This window comes from Triturus cristatus, chromosome 12 (assembly GCF_964204655.1).
Source record: "Triturus cristatus chromosome 12, aTriCri1.1, whole genome shotgun sequence".
NCBI classification, from domain to species: Eukaryota; Metazoa; Chordata; class Amphibia; order Caudata; family Salamandridae; genus Triturus; species Triturus cristatus.
In genome coordinates this window covers 31660742-31677232 of record NC_140595.1, presented here as the reverse complement: position 1 = coordinate 31677232, position 16491 = coordinate 31660742, and the positions used below count along the sequence as shown (strand labels likewise).

General features: G+C 43.4%; 1 protein-coding gene across 2 annotated transcripts in view; it reads left to right on the top strand.

The window, feature by feature from the left end:
* Positions 1–16491, top strand: part of CPAMD8 (C3 and PZP like alpha-2-macroglobulin domain containing 8) — a 1045838-nt gene that overhangs the window by 382743 nt on the left and 646604 nt on the right. For both annotated transcript variants that reach the window (XM_085640012.1, XM_085640011.1), the window contains exons 23-24: positions 4606–4657; positions 13282–13580. In XM_085640012.1, the coding sequence (XP_085496138.1) occupies positions 4606–4657; positions 13282–13580 (351 nt within the window). The remainder of the gene's footprint in view (positions 1–4605; positions 4658–13281; positions 13581–16491) is intronic.

The following is a 16491-nucleotide window of genomic DNA, read 5'->3' as shown; positions in this document are numbered from 1 at the left end:
ACCTCCCACCGAGTCCCGCAGAAAGACTGGGGGGATGGATTGTGGGGCCGGTTCCTGAGCGAGGGGAGAGATACCCTGCTAGACCTGCCCTCCACGGTGCTGAAATCCTACAGTCACATGAAAGAGACCTGCTGCAAACACCCAGAAATCTTCTGATATATAATCACTTTGTTTATGTAGAAGTGGAGATTAGCCTACCCTGTATTATATCATGACAGCTCCTTTCATGATTTATGGACTACTTACTATGCTGACCGTATTTGTGTTAGATATTTTCTTACTCATTGTGGCACGTATACTGCATACTAGAGCAAGACAGTTAAAGTAAACATTTTAAACTTTTCTCTTGTCTCTGTCAAATCTTATTGTGGACTAATAGTGTGAGAGCGAAAGTGTGTCCTGCAACCACGATTCCTGAGAGGGTCGGGAGTGTTGTATTCTGGGGTGTCTAATCACTTGTTCCTCTGTGAGTGAGTAGGAGGGCAAGTGAGACACTATAGCTAGTCGGTCCCAGGCTCATGGGTACACAGGTGGTAGGATGACTCAGTCCCTGCCTACTAAGGTTCTATGATCCCAAGCATAGTTCTGTGACTCCGCAGAATCCCTGCAACACCATCGGCTGCTAGCAGCAGAGGCTGGGGGTCGCATTACAAAGGCGGCAGGCCTTTGAAGCTCTCCTCTCGAGCACTGTGCCCATCCTGGGGGAGGAGGTGTGACACCTCCTCCCAGGATGTGTTTTCTTAATCTGGTCCCAGAGAGCGGGACTCTTGACCTAGGAGTCCAGAAACATGTCTGGTGCTGGCAGGCTGCCAAAAGTCAGTCTGTGATCTCACCAGGGTCGGTAGATTTTCAGGGGGGGTCCTATTTTCCCATACTTCTCCATAAGGCATGTTGCTTCCCTGTCCCAATGACTTCTATAGGGCATTGCCAGACAATTTCCTTTACTCTTTTTTTTTTTTTTTTAATGATAATGATAATTGGGAATACAGATGCTGTAAAAGACTCTTATTTACAGGCCACAAGACAGCCATTTATCAATAAGAGCCAGCATGATAACTCAGTAAGAAGGCTGAGAAGCAATAACATTTTGAGAACAAAGAGGAAAAAAGGAACATGCTTCAGGAAAACTGTATATTTATCAAGCAGGTGTGATGATTTCAAGCGAAAACAGAAATATAGAGTTTTCAGTCAAACTTAGATTTTGTGAAAGCATGCTGTGCTTGGGGATCTTTGTCCGTGAGCTGGAGAAATCTAACTGCTTGACTGACTCTGAATGGCATGCTAGGAAGGTTCAGGTTTGAAAATTCTGAAGCTCCAGTGAAAGATTTGCACATTATGTACAACCAATCTCTTTTGTTTAAAAATGGTTAAAACTAAGATGTGTAAGTAAAAATGACTTTTTGATAGATTTGGCTCATTGGCTGAATTTCAAAAATTAGAAAACCATATAAAACATGCCTCTCACAGGCAGGCTTTTAATTTTGAATCCATTTTTAAAGTAAAGAATGTATTGTAAAAGTTCCAGGAATCCTGCATATGCACTGGGATACTCTAGCATTTATTGTTATCAGAGGTGAAGATGTATTCCACATTTTCTTTTTTGCAAAAAAGATTTTAAATATATATTAAAATGCTCTTGGATATCACACACTTGTTGGACTATTTAGTGTTGATAATTATCAATAAAGTTCCCATGATGAAGATCATGGGTGTAATTTTAAGCTTCAGCACATATTAGGTATGTCCTTCTAAAGGGGTGTATTATGATGCATACATTGTATTTATGTTCCGAGCTTTCACAGAAGTGCAGAAATGCTAGGGCACATATATACAAAGACATAGAAGTATCAGAGCAGAAGCAGATCTAGGCATGGATACTTGCATTATTTAGTAGAAGTATGTTGTGATGCATGTGAGTTTAGTTAGTAGAACCAAAGTACTCTGTACAATACCAGGAAGCCTTGTTCAACAGGAAACAGGAAAAATGCTTCATGTGGTCCATTGGCAGTTTAATGGCAGGTGACCTGACTCATTACAACATAGTATCTTTAACATTTTATACATTTTTGTAGGTGGAAGGCACTTCCCTGTCATAAGTGTCTCTAACAAGTGTACTGATGGCCCCGATTCTAGAGAACAGAACTTAGACATGCAATCTAATTTATATGTTGACGGAGAGGGAACTCTGTCACAACGGCAATGGTGTTCTCTCTCCACCAACATAATGGTCCACCCTGTTGATTTAAATGTGGGTGGACTATAGTTTGGCCACGGCAGTGTCTACTCCATCAGGCTGTCTGAGAATTTGTTATATGTCCGTCTTCCCAATTAGGATGGCGGACACATAGCCGTTTTTTTACTGTCCATCACAGTCAAGCAAACCCTGGCAGTAAGGGACAGTAAAAAAAACTGAAATGCCCCCGCCACTAATGGGAGAATACTCCCTTGGCGAGTGGAGCATTATCTTTTTTTTTTAAATCCCATTTCAGGATTTTCTTTATGAAGGAAAAATATAAGAAATCAGTTAGGTGCAAGGCTGCGTCATGTTGATAGAGCTCTGCACCAAGCTGTACAAAGCTCTGACAGGAACCGCAGTGACAGCAGTTCCTGGCAATGCTTTAAGAAATTACAGTTTGCTTGGCTGTCATTTCTAGATCTGGCAGACGGTACCTACATTAGGGTGACAGAGTAATTTACTCCGTCACCTTGGCGGAGAAACGGGCTGTCCACCAGGATCTAAGTTAAGCCCATACTCTCCTTCTGAACCATGTGGTGTTATGTTAAAATGTTTGGCGGGGAGGGACAATAGAATAGAGGTTTTATTTCCTCTGAAGCTGCAGTAGAAAGAGGAAGAAGGGAAAATGTGTCAATCGTGACGCTGAGGAACCGTCATACTTATCTAGAACGATTTCGACCACAGTGCAATACACGTGACCGAAAGAACCATTGGAAACCATGTATGATATGGAGTAATAATAGAGGAATTCTCATATCGTCTGGTGATCGAGTTAGGCCGCAGTACAATATACTGGACCGCATGAATTTTTTAAAATATTTTCTCGGAGATTGTGCTAAATAAAACTTTGGAATAGAGACTAATTTTGAATATATTGCCACTTATGATAAACCACACACTCTAAAGCTACGAATATATACTGTTGATATCTGAATATTCCGTACCTGTCATAAGATGCATATATTTTTTGCTGCCCTGATGAAATTCCCTATAAGGGAATGAAACGTGTTGGCTGGACTTTTTCTCTATCTGATGATCTTAAAAAGTAGTTTTGAATAAAAAAGCTATTTTTCTATCAAATCTGACCTATTGGACTCTTTGAGCTGCGCCCCCCTATTTGGTATAACATTTCTGATCTGGAGCACAGTGACACCATTCAACGGCTGGAGTGGCGGTTGTGTGCGCAGTGAACTTACATATAGGAACTGGCAAGAGGTGCGGCATAGGAGGTCTGCCGTTGTTGCTGTTGGATAATTGCTGCAGTAGAAAACATATAAAGGCCCAGGGGAGAGAGATCTCCAAAGTTTTTTTTTCCAGAACTACATGAATACTGTCTAGTTCACGCCCTGGCATAATATGAACTTCTATTTTAAATACAGAAAGAAAGGAATGAATACTGTCAAGCATGCCACAGTGGGCGTTTTGCTTGGTGATTTTTATGTTGCTACTGTAAGTCATCAAGTCATCATAAGAGACAAAACTAATCAGAAATAAAAATGCAAATATGCATAACATTTTTTGTTTTTGAGAACTTCTCCCATTCTGATAGTAAAAACACATCTTCCTAATTGGTTTAGAAAATACACCAATCTTAAGAGAACTCCAGCCGGTCATATGACTGTCTCTTCAGATTCCTATTGGCATATTGCGGTACAGTAACCAAGCTCAAACCATACCCAGTTAGAAGGACCTCAAAATAAAAAGTTTTTTGTACAATGTCTTTAATTAACACTGATTAGATGAGTTGATTATTTCAGCCCTCATTATTAGAGAGGCAATCTACCCCCCACCTCTGCTAAATCTACCGCCACAGTTTGACGAACTCATCATCTAGATCGAAGTCTCAGCTGAAAAGACACATAATGCTTATGATGGAATGTAAATGCCATTTCCTGAGAAGTGATTCAGGCAAAGCTAGGGCACATTTACACAATAAGTAAAATAAGCACTTGTAGCAAACAAAGCACTTACAAACGTGCAAAAATGTAACAAATGGAAACCAGTAGCATGCAATAACAAATATTCAAAAATCCACTAGTAGCAGTTAACACCAAAAACACACTGCAAAATTCATACCTAAGCTTTCAACAACTCCAAAAGGATCAACAGTAATGTTAAAGTGCATTTAGTTGTCCAAAGAGGTCATTAACATTGTTGTCTCAATTTTTCTAAGTTAATCACGCTGAGGATGTTTCTGAGTGAGTTAATCTGTAATTAATATAAAATGGCATTCCTCAAATCGTTACCCGTTTAAAAAAATGTAAAACAAGATTGCAACCTATTCTTTTGTGAGAGGGATGAAAGTACACATAAAATGAGTTGATTATGTCATTCACATACTGATAATGCTTTTTATCTTATTTTCATAGCCTGAGGGATTAACTCGGGAATATACCTACAGCGTATTCTTCTGTCCAAATGGTAAGTTCATAGCAATATGTTTATATATTTGGTAACAATTCACTTTTTGGTGATGTAGCAAATTGCGCACTCCAAGACGTGCAAAAAGATTGTCTATTAAGAAATACATGGAACCTCAACCGGTAAAGGACTAGAAGGAATCTATCTATCTATCTATCTATCTATCTATCTATCTATCTATCTATCTATCTATCTATCTATCTATCTATCTATCTATCTATCTATCTATCTATTATCTACTGGCGGTCGCCAGTAGATAGTTATAGTTAGGACCGTGTTTCCATAGGAAATCTCAAAATTCTATTTTGAATAACTTTGGCGCCGGTTGACGAATCCTCGCGAAATTTTCAAAACTAATGGGGCGCTCCGTTCAGCTCCTACCCTGAAAGTCTCGGGGTGATTCGTCAAGCGGGGGCCGAGAAAAAAGGGGGGTCCCAAAATGCGTTTTCCCCATGCATTTTTCCATAGGACCTTTAGACACAGCTACAGCCCGAACGGCTGAACAGAATTACTTGAAATTTGGCAGAGAGGTAGCCATAAGGTCAAGGAAGTGCCTTTTGCAGGTCTGGTGTAAATCTGTTCAGTATTGCCTGAGAAAATAGCATTTAAAAGCATATCAATATCTATACGCGTGCAGGGTGCGCGCAGGGTGCGCGCACCGTGCGAGCACCGTAACGTGCGCGAGCGTAATTCTGATTGGTGGTTACATGTTAGTCAACGTTAGAATCGGTCGAAATCAGGACGTGTCGGGCGCCATTTTGTTTGTTTTCAGTGCGAGAGTGAAAAAGGAAGGTGGCGAACGTGAAAAGTGGCAGGGTATAGAGTTCCTGACCCCCTAGCCTTTGTCAGGGGGTCCCTGAAGGACCCCGAAGGCAGAAAAACTTTTTTTTTTTTTAAATCGCGTGGTGCGTGCACCGTGCGCGCACGGTGAAAACCCCCACAAAAAAAATAATACATTTTAATACGTAGTTTATTGTAGAATAAATATATAAAAAAAATAATAATACATAAATAAATTAGCATTTAAAAAACCGTACAAATACACTGATTCACTGAAAAAAACATAGGTTTCACACACGTTATAGTTAGGAATTAGCATTTAAAAAACCTTGCAAATTCACTTAAAAAACCATAGGTTTCACACATGTTATAGTTAGGTGGATATTTCACTCGTAAAAAACCAATGAAATTCCCCCGTTATAGTTAGTTCAGATAACTATAACTTGCGCGACCGCCACTCTATCACAAGGATGATGTCATCAGTGATGTCATGAGTGATGCCACTGATCATGTCATGAGTGATGTAATATGTGACGTCATGAGCAGTGGATTGCGGGCGTGCGAGTTATAGTTATCTGAACTAACTATAACGGGGGAATTTCATTGGTTTTTTACGAGTGAAATATCCACCTAACTATAACATGTGTGAAACCTATGGTTTCTTAAGTGAATATATATATATATATATATATATATATATATATATATATATATATATATATATATATATATATATATATATATATAATATGCTACTTACCAGTATGCATCTGTTCTTGGCATGTAGAGCTGCAGATCTACACACTATGCATAGATCGCCATCTGGTGTTGGGCCCGGATGTTTGCACTTGTTTTTGTCTTGGAAAGTCTTTGGAAGTCACGAGGTATGTGACTCCTCCTTTGGATCATAGTGTGCATGGGCTTCGGCTCCATCCTCAGATTGTTTTTCGCCAGCAGGGAAATGATGGAGCTTAGCAAGAAAACAGGAAAGATGCCCATGTGTGGTGTATCTAAGTAAGATAATACTGGAACAGATAAAGGTAGCCGGGGAGGCGGGTGGGCGTGTGTAGATCTGCAGCTCTACATGCCAAGAACAGATGCATACTGGTAAGTAGCATATTCCGTTCGAGGCATATGAGCTGCAGATTACACACTGTGCATAGATTGTAAAGCAGTATCCACCCCTAGCGGCGACCACCAGTATCTGTTGTAGTAGTTTGAAATAGTGTTTTGAGTTCAGCCTGGCCCACACTAGCCTGTTGTTTAGTTTGCACATCAACACAGTAGTGTTTTGTGAATGTGTGTGGTGTAGACCATGTAGCTGCTCTGCAGATATCATCTAATCGAATGTTACCTAAAAATGCCATTGAAGCCCCTATCTTTTGTGTAGAGTGGGCTTTAGGAGGAACAGATAATGTACGTTTTGCTTTATGGTAACAAATCTGTATGCATTTAACAATCCACCTAGCTATCCCCAGTTTTGATATGGGGTTGCCTTTGTGTGGTGGTGAGAAAGACACAAATAGTTGTTTGGTCTTACAAAAGGGTTTTGTTCTCTCTATGTAGTATAGTAGTGCTCTTTTAACATCTAAGGTGTGAAGAGCTCTTTCTGCAACTGTTTGTGGCTGCGAGAAGAATACAGGCAGCTCTACAGATTGATAGAGGTGGAAGGGTGAAATGACTTTAGGGAGGAATGCATCTGGAGAAAGGGTTCTTGAATGGTTAGTGCTTGTAGTTCACTAACTCTTCATAGAGAAGTAATGGCTACGAGGAAAGCAGTTTTCCATGTTAAGAATTGTAGCTCACATTTATGTAGAGGTTCAAATGGAGGCCCCATTAGTCTTGTGAGAAAGATATTTAAATTCCACACAGGGGAAGGTGGTACTCTGGGGGGAATTATTCTCTTGAGTCCCTCCATAAGGGCCTTTATGAGAGGTGCTGTCTATTTTGTAGATATGCTGCTATGGCAGCAAGATGCAATCTGATAGAGGTATAGGCTAGGTTGCATCTTTGGAGGTATAGTAGGTAGCCTATGATGTGTTGGATAGACACATCTGGGGGATTAGTGTTGTTGTTATGGCAGTATACTACGAATTTTTTCCACTTGGCTGCATAGCATGCTCTAGTGGTAGGCCGTCTAGCTTCTTTGATGACGTTCATACAGTCAGGAGGTAACCAAATTCTGGGATTTCAGGAGCCAGATTGCTAGGTTGAGCTGAGCTTGGTCTGGGTGTTGGCTCTCTCCATGGTTTTGGGTTAAGAGGCCTGGAGAGAGGCGTAGTTTTTTGTGCGGGACTACTGAGAGTTCAAGCAGTGTGGTGTACCATGACTGTCTGGCCCAAGCTGGAGTAACTAGGATGAGCGTTAATGAGTGTTGCTGTAGTTTGCGCGCCACCAGCGGAATGAGTGGGAGAGGCGGAAGAGCGTACACAAATCTGCCTGACCAGTTCATCAATATCGCATTGCCTTTGGACAATGGGTGAGGATACCTGGCGGCGAAGTTTGGGCATTTGGCATTTTCTTGGGTGGCGAAGAGGTCTATCTGTGGTTGCGCCCAAATCTGAAAAAACGGTTGAAGAACTTGTGGATGAAGTTCCCACTCGTGGATTTGTTCTGTTTGATGGCTCAGGAGATCGGCGATTGTGTTTTTGACTCCTGGGACATGTTGGGCTAGGAGAAAGATGTTCTGAGGTATAGCCCACCTCCATATGCTCTGTGCAAGTTGAGAGAGCTGGAGAGAGTGTGTCCCACCTTGTTTTTGGATATAATACATGGCTGTCATGTTGTCGGTGCGGACTAAGACAGTCTTGCCCGATATTTATTTTTTAAATGCTTTTAAGGCTAGGAATATGGCCAGTAACTCCAAGTGGTTGATGTGGAGTAACTTTTGTTGAGGTGTCCACCTGCCCTGCATGGTGTGATGTAGTAGGTGAGCTCCCCAGCCGGAGAGCGATGTGTCCGGTGTCATGACTATTTGAGGAACTGGCTCGAGGAACGGTCGCCCTTTGGAAAGGTTCTTGGTGTTCCACCACTGCAGAGAGCGATGGGTACGTCCGTCTACCAACACCAGATCTGTTAGCTGACCTTGAGCCTGGTTCCATTGGCGTGCCAAGCACTCTTGGAGAAGATGCATCTGGAGTCTTGCATGAGGCACTATGAATATGCAAGAGGCCATCATCCCTATGGGCTGCATGAACACTCGAGCTGGAAGAGAGTGTTGCAGTTGGAATCTGGTGAGAAGAGCTTGGATGCTCGCTATCCTGGCGGGACTGGGATAGGCGAGCGCTCTTGAGGTGTCTATTGTGGCACCGAGGTATTGTAGCATGTGGGATGGTTGCAGCTGGGACTTGGGGTGATTTATTGTGAACCCCAGGTTGTGAAGTTGTTGAATAGTGGTGTGAGTGTGTTGTACACATTGATTGTACGATTTGGCTTTTATAAGCCAGTCGTCTAGATATGGGAAGACATGTATGTGTTGTCTTCTTAGATGTGCTGCCACATCTGCTAGGCACTTGGTGAACACTCTTGGTGCTGTGGTGACTCCGAATGGGAGTACCTTGAATTCATAGTGCTGACCGTTCACTACGAATCTGAGATATTTTCTGTGAGCGCTGTGAATGGGAATGTGGAAATAGGCGTCCTTGAGGTCTAGAGTAGCAAGGAAGTCGCCCTGGGAAAGCAGAGGGAGGACCTGCTGAAGTGTGACCATGTGGAAGTGGTCTGAATGTATGTATAGGTTTAGGGGTCTGAGGTCTAAAATAGGCCTTAGAGATCCGTCCTTTTTTGGTATGAGAAAATATAGGGAGTAGACTCCCTTGTTTTGTTGGCGTAAGGGAATTGGTTCTATTGCACTTTTTGGTAGGAGGGAGAGTACCTCCTGCTTTAACAGTAACAGATGTTCTTGTGACACTGGACGGTGTTTGGGTGGTATGTTTGTGGGGTGTTGTTGTTAGTTCAAGACAGTAGCCTGATTGAATGATTTCATGGACCCACCTGTCTGAAGTGATGTTTATCCAGGAAGGGAGAATTTGGTGAAGTCTTCCCCCGACTGGAGTGGATTAGTTGAGGGGAAGTGGAGAGAAGTCATGGGGTAGGTGTGGAGGCAGAGCGGGAGTTGTTATTCTTGCCTCTGCCTTTGCTGTTATTCCCCCTGTAACCACCCCATTGGTAACCTCTAGTAAAGGTGGATTGTGCGGGAGCTTTGTAAGAGGTAGAGGGGCTATCAGAGGAGTAGCCTCGATGGGTGCCTCTAAAGGATGAGCGACGAAAGGACCGTCTGGGAGCTTGCGATTGCAAGGCTCCCATAGATTTGGCGGGGTCTGTATCCTTCTTCATTTTTTCGAGGGATACATCTACATTGGGCCCAAATAGGTGTTTCTCATCAAAAGGCTTATTGAGTATAGAACTCTGTACTTCTACTCTGTACTTCTGGTTTAAAACCTGATATACTTAACCAGGCATTCCTGCGCAAAAGGACACTGGTGTTGATTGCCCTTGAGGCGGTGTCAAGCATCTAGGGCACAGCGAATGGAGGTGTTAGTGATGGTCTTACCCTCTTGGATTAGTTCACTGGCCCTGTTTTTGTATTTGTCAGGGAGGTGTTGAATTATGGACTCGAGTTCGTCATAATGTGCCCTGTCAGACCTGGCTAGGAGCGCTTGGGTGTTAGCAATGCGCCAAATATTTGCTGCCTGTGACGCTGTGCGTTTGCCAGAGGCGTCTAAGAGTTTGGATTCCTTGTCTGGTGGTGGTGCGTCACCTGATGTTTGAGAATTTGCCCTCTTCCTGGCATTAGAGACTACCAGGGAGTATAGTGGTGCAGGACACTTAATGTATACTGGGTCAGTAGGGGCAGCCTTATATTTCTTTTCTATTCTTGGGTTGATGACCCGAGCACTGACGGGGTCTTTAGAGATCTCTGGTGCGTGCTTAATGACCCCTTTAAGCATGGGCAGTGTTGAGGTCGACCTTTGTGTGGTATCAAAGGTATCCATAAGAAAATCCTTCTCTACTGGATCTGTATGTAGGGCTACCCCGTGGTATTGGGCAGCTCTTTGAAGGAGCTGGTTGAAACCGATATTGTCCTCTGTAGGGCAAGGTCTGGAGGGATAAATATCATATTGTGGGTTGTAAGGGACATCTGGGACACTGTAATCATCCCAGGGGTCAGGGGGAGCCAGTAGGGCCCCCAAGGGGTTGATCGTCCGCACCTCCCCCTGCATCATCTGAGGTGTTGTCATCATCATCATCATCTATTGGGGTAGGGGATGGTGTGGGAGAGTGGTGTGGTGGGGCAGGAGGAGGAGGAGGAGGAGGAGGAGGAAGAGGAGAAGGAATCCTTAATGGAGAGGTAGCAAAGTCTCTCTTCTTTGGTGGTGGTGCGGGCGCAGGCATGTCTAGTGGTCTTTTTTTGATGCTGAGCAGTAAATGACCAGTCTTAAGGTCCTTCATTAGAGTATTTTGGGTAGGATCTGGTCAAAACAGTTCTTCTGTGGGAGACAGATCCTTCGGAGTCGAGGGCTTTGGAGCCGTAAGTTTTTTGGGCGTAGACTCAGTAGCGGTTCTATGCTTGGAACCTTGTAGTTTTGAAGTGTCTTTATGAGTCGGAACCGGTTGCTGTTTTTTCGGTTCCGAGGTCTTCGGTTTGGAAGTATCGGGGCCTTTCGGCGGGCGTTTTTTAGTCGGCTCCGAGGGTGTTGTCGGTGCCGAGGAACTGGTGCTAGCCTTCGACGCCGAGTGCTTTGATGTGGAAGCAGCGGTCGGCGTGGATGAGGTCAATGACGCTTTTTTCTTCGGTGCCGGATGTTCGGTACCGAGGGTAGGCTGACTCGAGCCCGAGTCGCTTAAAGGCTTACTAGGCTTCTTTACCGGGCCCGAAGGCGGGGCATGGGAAGCAGTGTCACGGCGTGCACCTGGGCCCGAAGGTAGAGGTGGTACCGAAGCCTTTTTGGACGGTGTCGAGGGGGTGGGTGGGTCGGGGTCGACATCTGTACTCACGGCCCTTTGTGCTGGAGTGATGTCTTCGACGTCGGAATCATCTGCTTCGGAGGAGCTGATGATGGCTTCCTCGACTCGACCCTGCTCCGGAACATCGATGCCCTCTTGAAAGATGTCGTCGGTGATCGAAGATGACGAGCACGCCATTGTTCTTTGAGCTTGTCGGTCCCGGGTGGTCTTTTTGGAGCGGAAGGAGGCACAAGCTGGACAGTCTCTGGCCTCGTGCTCTGTGAGAGGCAGAGGTTGCACACCTCATGTAGGTCGGTGTGGGGAAACATCGACCCACATCGAGGACACTTTTTAAATGGCGTCCTGTCCATGAGCCGGAGATGAGGCCCGGGTAGGCCCGAAGGCCTATGTCGACGACCGGAATCAAAGACTTCAAAGTTGAAGGGTGGCATGTGGCTGGAAACGCGATCGAAAACAATACCGTCGAGATGGGAAGGATTGCGCGTCGAAAGAGAAAACCGTTAACGGTTCCGAATTGGAACGCGAGAACACATCCAAGCCAGATGGCTGAAAAAAACAATCTGAGGATGGAGCCGAAGCCCATGCGCACTATAATCCAAAGGAGGAGTCACATACCTCGTGACTTCCAAAGACTTTCCAAGACAAAAACAAGTGCAAACATCCGGGCCCAACACCAGATGGCGATCTATGCACAGTGTGTAATCTGAAGCTCATATGCCTCAAACATATATATATATATATATATATATATATATATATATATATATATGTATATATATATATATATATATGTATATATATATATATATATATATATATATATATATATATATACACTGAATAAACACTGTTTTCCAGTGGCATGAAACAATAAGGAATTTATAGTGATGCGCTCTTATTATTTGAGTTCTTGTGTAAAAACTGTCAAAGATGTTTACACAAATACTCCGCAAATATTACATGTAATGGACCCAAGTATACAACTGGGCTATTCTAAATGTACTCATTTGATCTGAGTATATATGCTTGTGGAGCAATACTGCAATGTAATAGAGTACACTCAAAACACACAAATCTGCCACTGAAATTGTCCCCAAAGGTATATTTACTTGGAGTGTTATCTTTCAAGGATAGAAATAAGGCACAATAAAAACCAGCTGGATTTGCCCTGCTATCAGCTAAAAGATGGTTAGCTAGTCACTGGATGTCAGCTAAAGCACCAGATCTGAGAAACTGGATTAGAGAAGTGAGCGAATGGTTGACTGCAAAGAACATACATTTGAAATTAACACTCACCAATACAAAGCTGGCTGAGTATCTAAAACGTCGGCAGATGCTAAACAAGATTTTACCCACCCGGAGGACGTGTTGCTTCCATGATCCAATCAGATAAACGCCCACCTATTTGTGAAACATAAACACACGCTGTGAAAGCAGTATGAATATTCTATCTCGTTATTGTCATCTCTTATTAGAAATGTGCAACATTTATTTGTCTCCATGTGTGAGATATATAAATATCGATATGTTGCTGCATGAATAGCTATTGTGTTATGATGTGACTACCTTTATTTTATTTTCTGCCACCTATCCGGACTGTAGTATTTGTTTTCATTCTTTTAACACTAGGACTTTTTTAATAAGAAAATGTTACACATAGTTTCCTGTGCAGAAGATTTAAGAACAGTAGCAGTAACAATCTAAATTGTCTGAAGTGTACTTATTTGTTTCATGAGAAAGTAAACTGAAGATGTCTTGATTGAATAAGGTGAAAATGGAGGCTGTCAATATTTTCAAGCTTGTTTAGGTTTTGCATCAACATCAGCTGTATTATAAGACTTCCAGGTAATGATATTATTTTTTGTTTTACTGACTAGAAAAAATTCACATCTCCACGCCAAACAAGTATGAGTACCAGTATGTTCAGAAGCCTTCAAAGATGACCCATTTTGACGTGGCTGTTAAGGCACACAACGACGCTCATTTTGCATTAACATCCGGCCCACATGACGTGGCTGAGTTGATTGAGGTCGTCATTGGTGGGAACCAGAATGCCAAGACCTGGATCACCACAAGTAAAATGGGGGAACCAGTTGCCAGTGCGAACACTGCAGGGATTTTGTCCTGGGACGAGTTCCGGAGCTTCTGGATCAGCTGGAAAAACGGAATTATTCAGGTTTTGCTTATTACTGTTCATTCCCGTCTAAACTGATTTTGTTTGTTCTTTATTGAAAGTGTGAGAACTGATAGTCTCTTTAAATAGTCCCTAGCTCCAAGGCCGGGATTATCTTGTTTATGATGAGTTCATCTCATATCATATGTGTCATGTTGGCCTGCTTATAGTTTTCTCATTAGGGAATGAATTACATCATGCTGGTGTTTTAGATCTGTAGCTCTGGGAGGGGCTCATTTCTATTCATTGCATACTTATTCTTCATATGTAATTGAAAAAGATGGAAGGAAGGTCCAACCAGTGTAACTTTCCTTCGGATTACTAGAATCAGAACAGATCCCAGGTAGGAATCCTAATAAGACAGGAAAAATCATTTGGACCATTTGTCAGTCGTGTTTCAAAGAAATAAATAAAACTGCACCTTCATACGGAAAATGGGGAGTAGCTCTATCTCATCCACATGCTTTAATAATGAGGCAACTTCGTGATGCACACTTTGGAAAGTACTTAAAGCAACCTGCGTGTCCAATGACCTAATGTACATGCCTCTTATGTCAAAAAGATTAGTATTACCCGAATGTGTTTGTGCTTGGGCTAAGACCAGACACTTTTGACCATATGATGAAATCTAAATGGTAACTGGTATTCCCCTGAACAGCAGCAGTAAAACTGGCAACAGATTTCACCTGGAAAAAATCTAATGCACCATCAATAATGTAGTGGCACCACAGACTCTGCCCCATACTGATAATGAAAACATTGATATGCAAATTGGAGAGCTTGCGCCGTGCCTTTAACGGTCACTGTCGCCTAGTATAATATCTTCTAATTGAGATCCCCACTTTAGTGTTACCTCCTTGCTGGAAAGCATTTGGTTTGTCCTTGTGATACTAAGGGGTAAACACAACATATTTATTTGAAAATTTTTATACAGTGCTGGCTAAACCCGGAGGTATCAGAGCGCTTTACTGGGGAGGTACAATTGCATTAAAACATAGTTACAACAGTTTCAGGTACGTGGTTACTGGAGATACAAGAGTTACAAAGGGATGGCTCAGGTATGGGGAGGGAAAGGCCGGCAGGGGAGAGAGATTTGGTGAAGAGAGGGAGGGAATGTAAGAGGAAGATAAGGAGTGAGGGAGGACAGAGGAGAGGACGGGGCCAGGAAAACAAAAGGGGGCGACAAGAGAAGAAACAGTGTCTGATGATCGGAGGGGTAGGTGATGGCCAAGGTGAAAACCAGAGCCAACTCCTCAATAGCTGCGTAGGTCAACTCCACCGGTCATCAGCTCAAGGTTGCTCGGCCGCCGAAGTACATCAGAGGGTTAAAGTATCAGCCTGGAGGAGATTATCAAAAGGTTTCGAGGAGCGCGCCTTTAACAGTGTGAGGTGCTGGGTTCCCAGTGATATGGGAACATTCCCATACCTCCGCTATGTGAAGAATCCCTTAACACTGTGGACTCTCAGAGGGGTGTCTGAGACTCCAGGGCATGAATGCTAGGATCCCTCCCCAACAAGGGGAGAAGGAGTGCCCTGGTAAGGGGCACATTCAAGGAGGCCAATTAAGGCCTTTTTCCGCTATGTGTGAATCCCTTAACACTGTGGACTCTCTCAGAGGGGAACCCGAGACTCCGGGGCAAAAATGCTGGATCCCTCCCCAACAAGGGGAGAGGGAGTGCTTTGGCAAGGGGCACAAACATGGAGGCCATTTAGGGACAGTAGGGGAGGACTAATACAGCAGACAAGGGGAAATGAGAGTAGGTACGCTAGTACAGACGCCTACTGCCTAGAGCAGCTAACGATGAAGGTAGAAGGGAAAAACCATGAAAATAAAATAAGTAGTCTGCCAAACTGAACGTAGCTTAATCAAAGTCAATAAAACCCTCATGGTCTAAAATGGGAGGGCTAGCAGAAAGATGTGAGTTAAGGGTGAAAGAGCGTAGGCAGAATAAGGAGATCGGAGAAACATTGGAAACAAATGATAGCAGAGGGGAAGGGATGATGTGGCCCAGGGGAAAGTTCTGTTGCCATTTTAATGTCAGACCGGTACTGGCAGTCTTCACAGGGATGGTTAAACAAAGAATAGATGCAATGTTGCACAGTACGAACCAAGGTGTTAAAACATGCGAATAAACGGGGGTGTAGAACATGACATAAAAAGAGTTGGGGGAACAGCGGTATCGGCAATATTCTTGGACGATGCGTGGATCAGTGGAGAGGAGAGAAGATCAAAGGTAGTCCATGTTAGAGTCTCTGGAACGTTCTGAGTCGATCTCAGTATCAGAAGGTGCCTGTGTGGGCCTTGGCAAGCGACGTGTATTGAATGATAGTTTGGGCTGTTGTTTGTCGAGTTTGCCCATGTTGTTTTGATGCATCTATATTTTGCACCCTGGGGGGAATGAGTGCGGGAGTTAATCTCTGTATATTGGGCTAATTAAGGGTCCCGATGAGTGTTGCCCTGGTGCCACCCTTCAGATCCAACCAGTCTGTTTCACTGGGGTTGCAGTGGTATAATGGAGGTTGTCATTAGCCGTGCGTAGCAATGAGGAAATTGCCGGGGGCTGGCTCCATCTGTGAGATCTGGTGATTAGGTATTTTGTTTTCGGGCTCATATGGGTACTTTGCTTCTCCTCAGTGGTGCAGTGCCCTGATGTTTGCCCACGTTTTGTGCAGGTATTATTTGTCTATTCAGGCAGCCTCCTGGGATCATGGGTGTGCAGTTCGTGCATTGGAACATAGGATCTGAAATGGAGTTGGAAGACTTTGACAATTGCTAGTGGTGGTATGGTTATGGATACTTCTGTCTGTTATTGGGGGTTACTCTATTACCGAATTACAATTTTAAAGGCTAATAAAAAATCAATTAGCAGACACAGTTAAAGAAAAAAAAAACTTCTAAATGAGACTAATGATT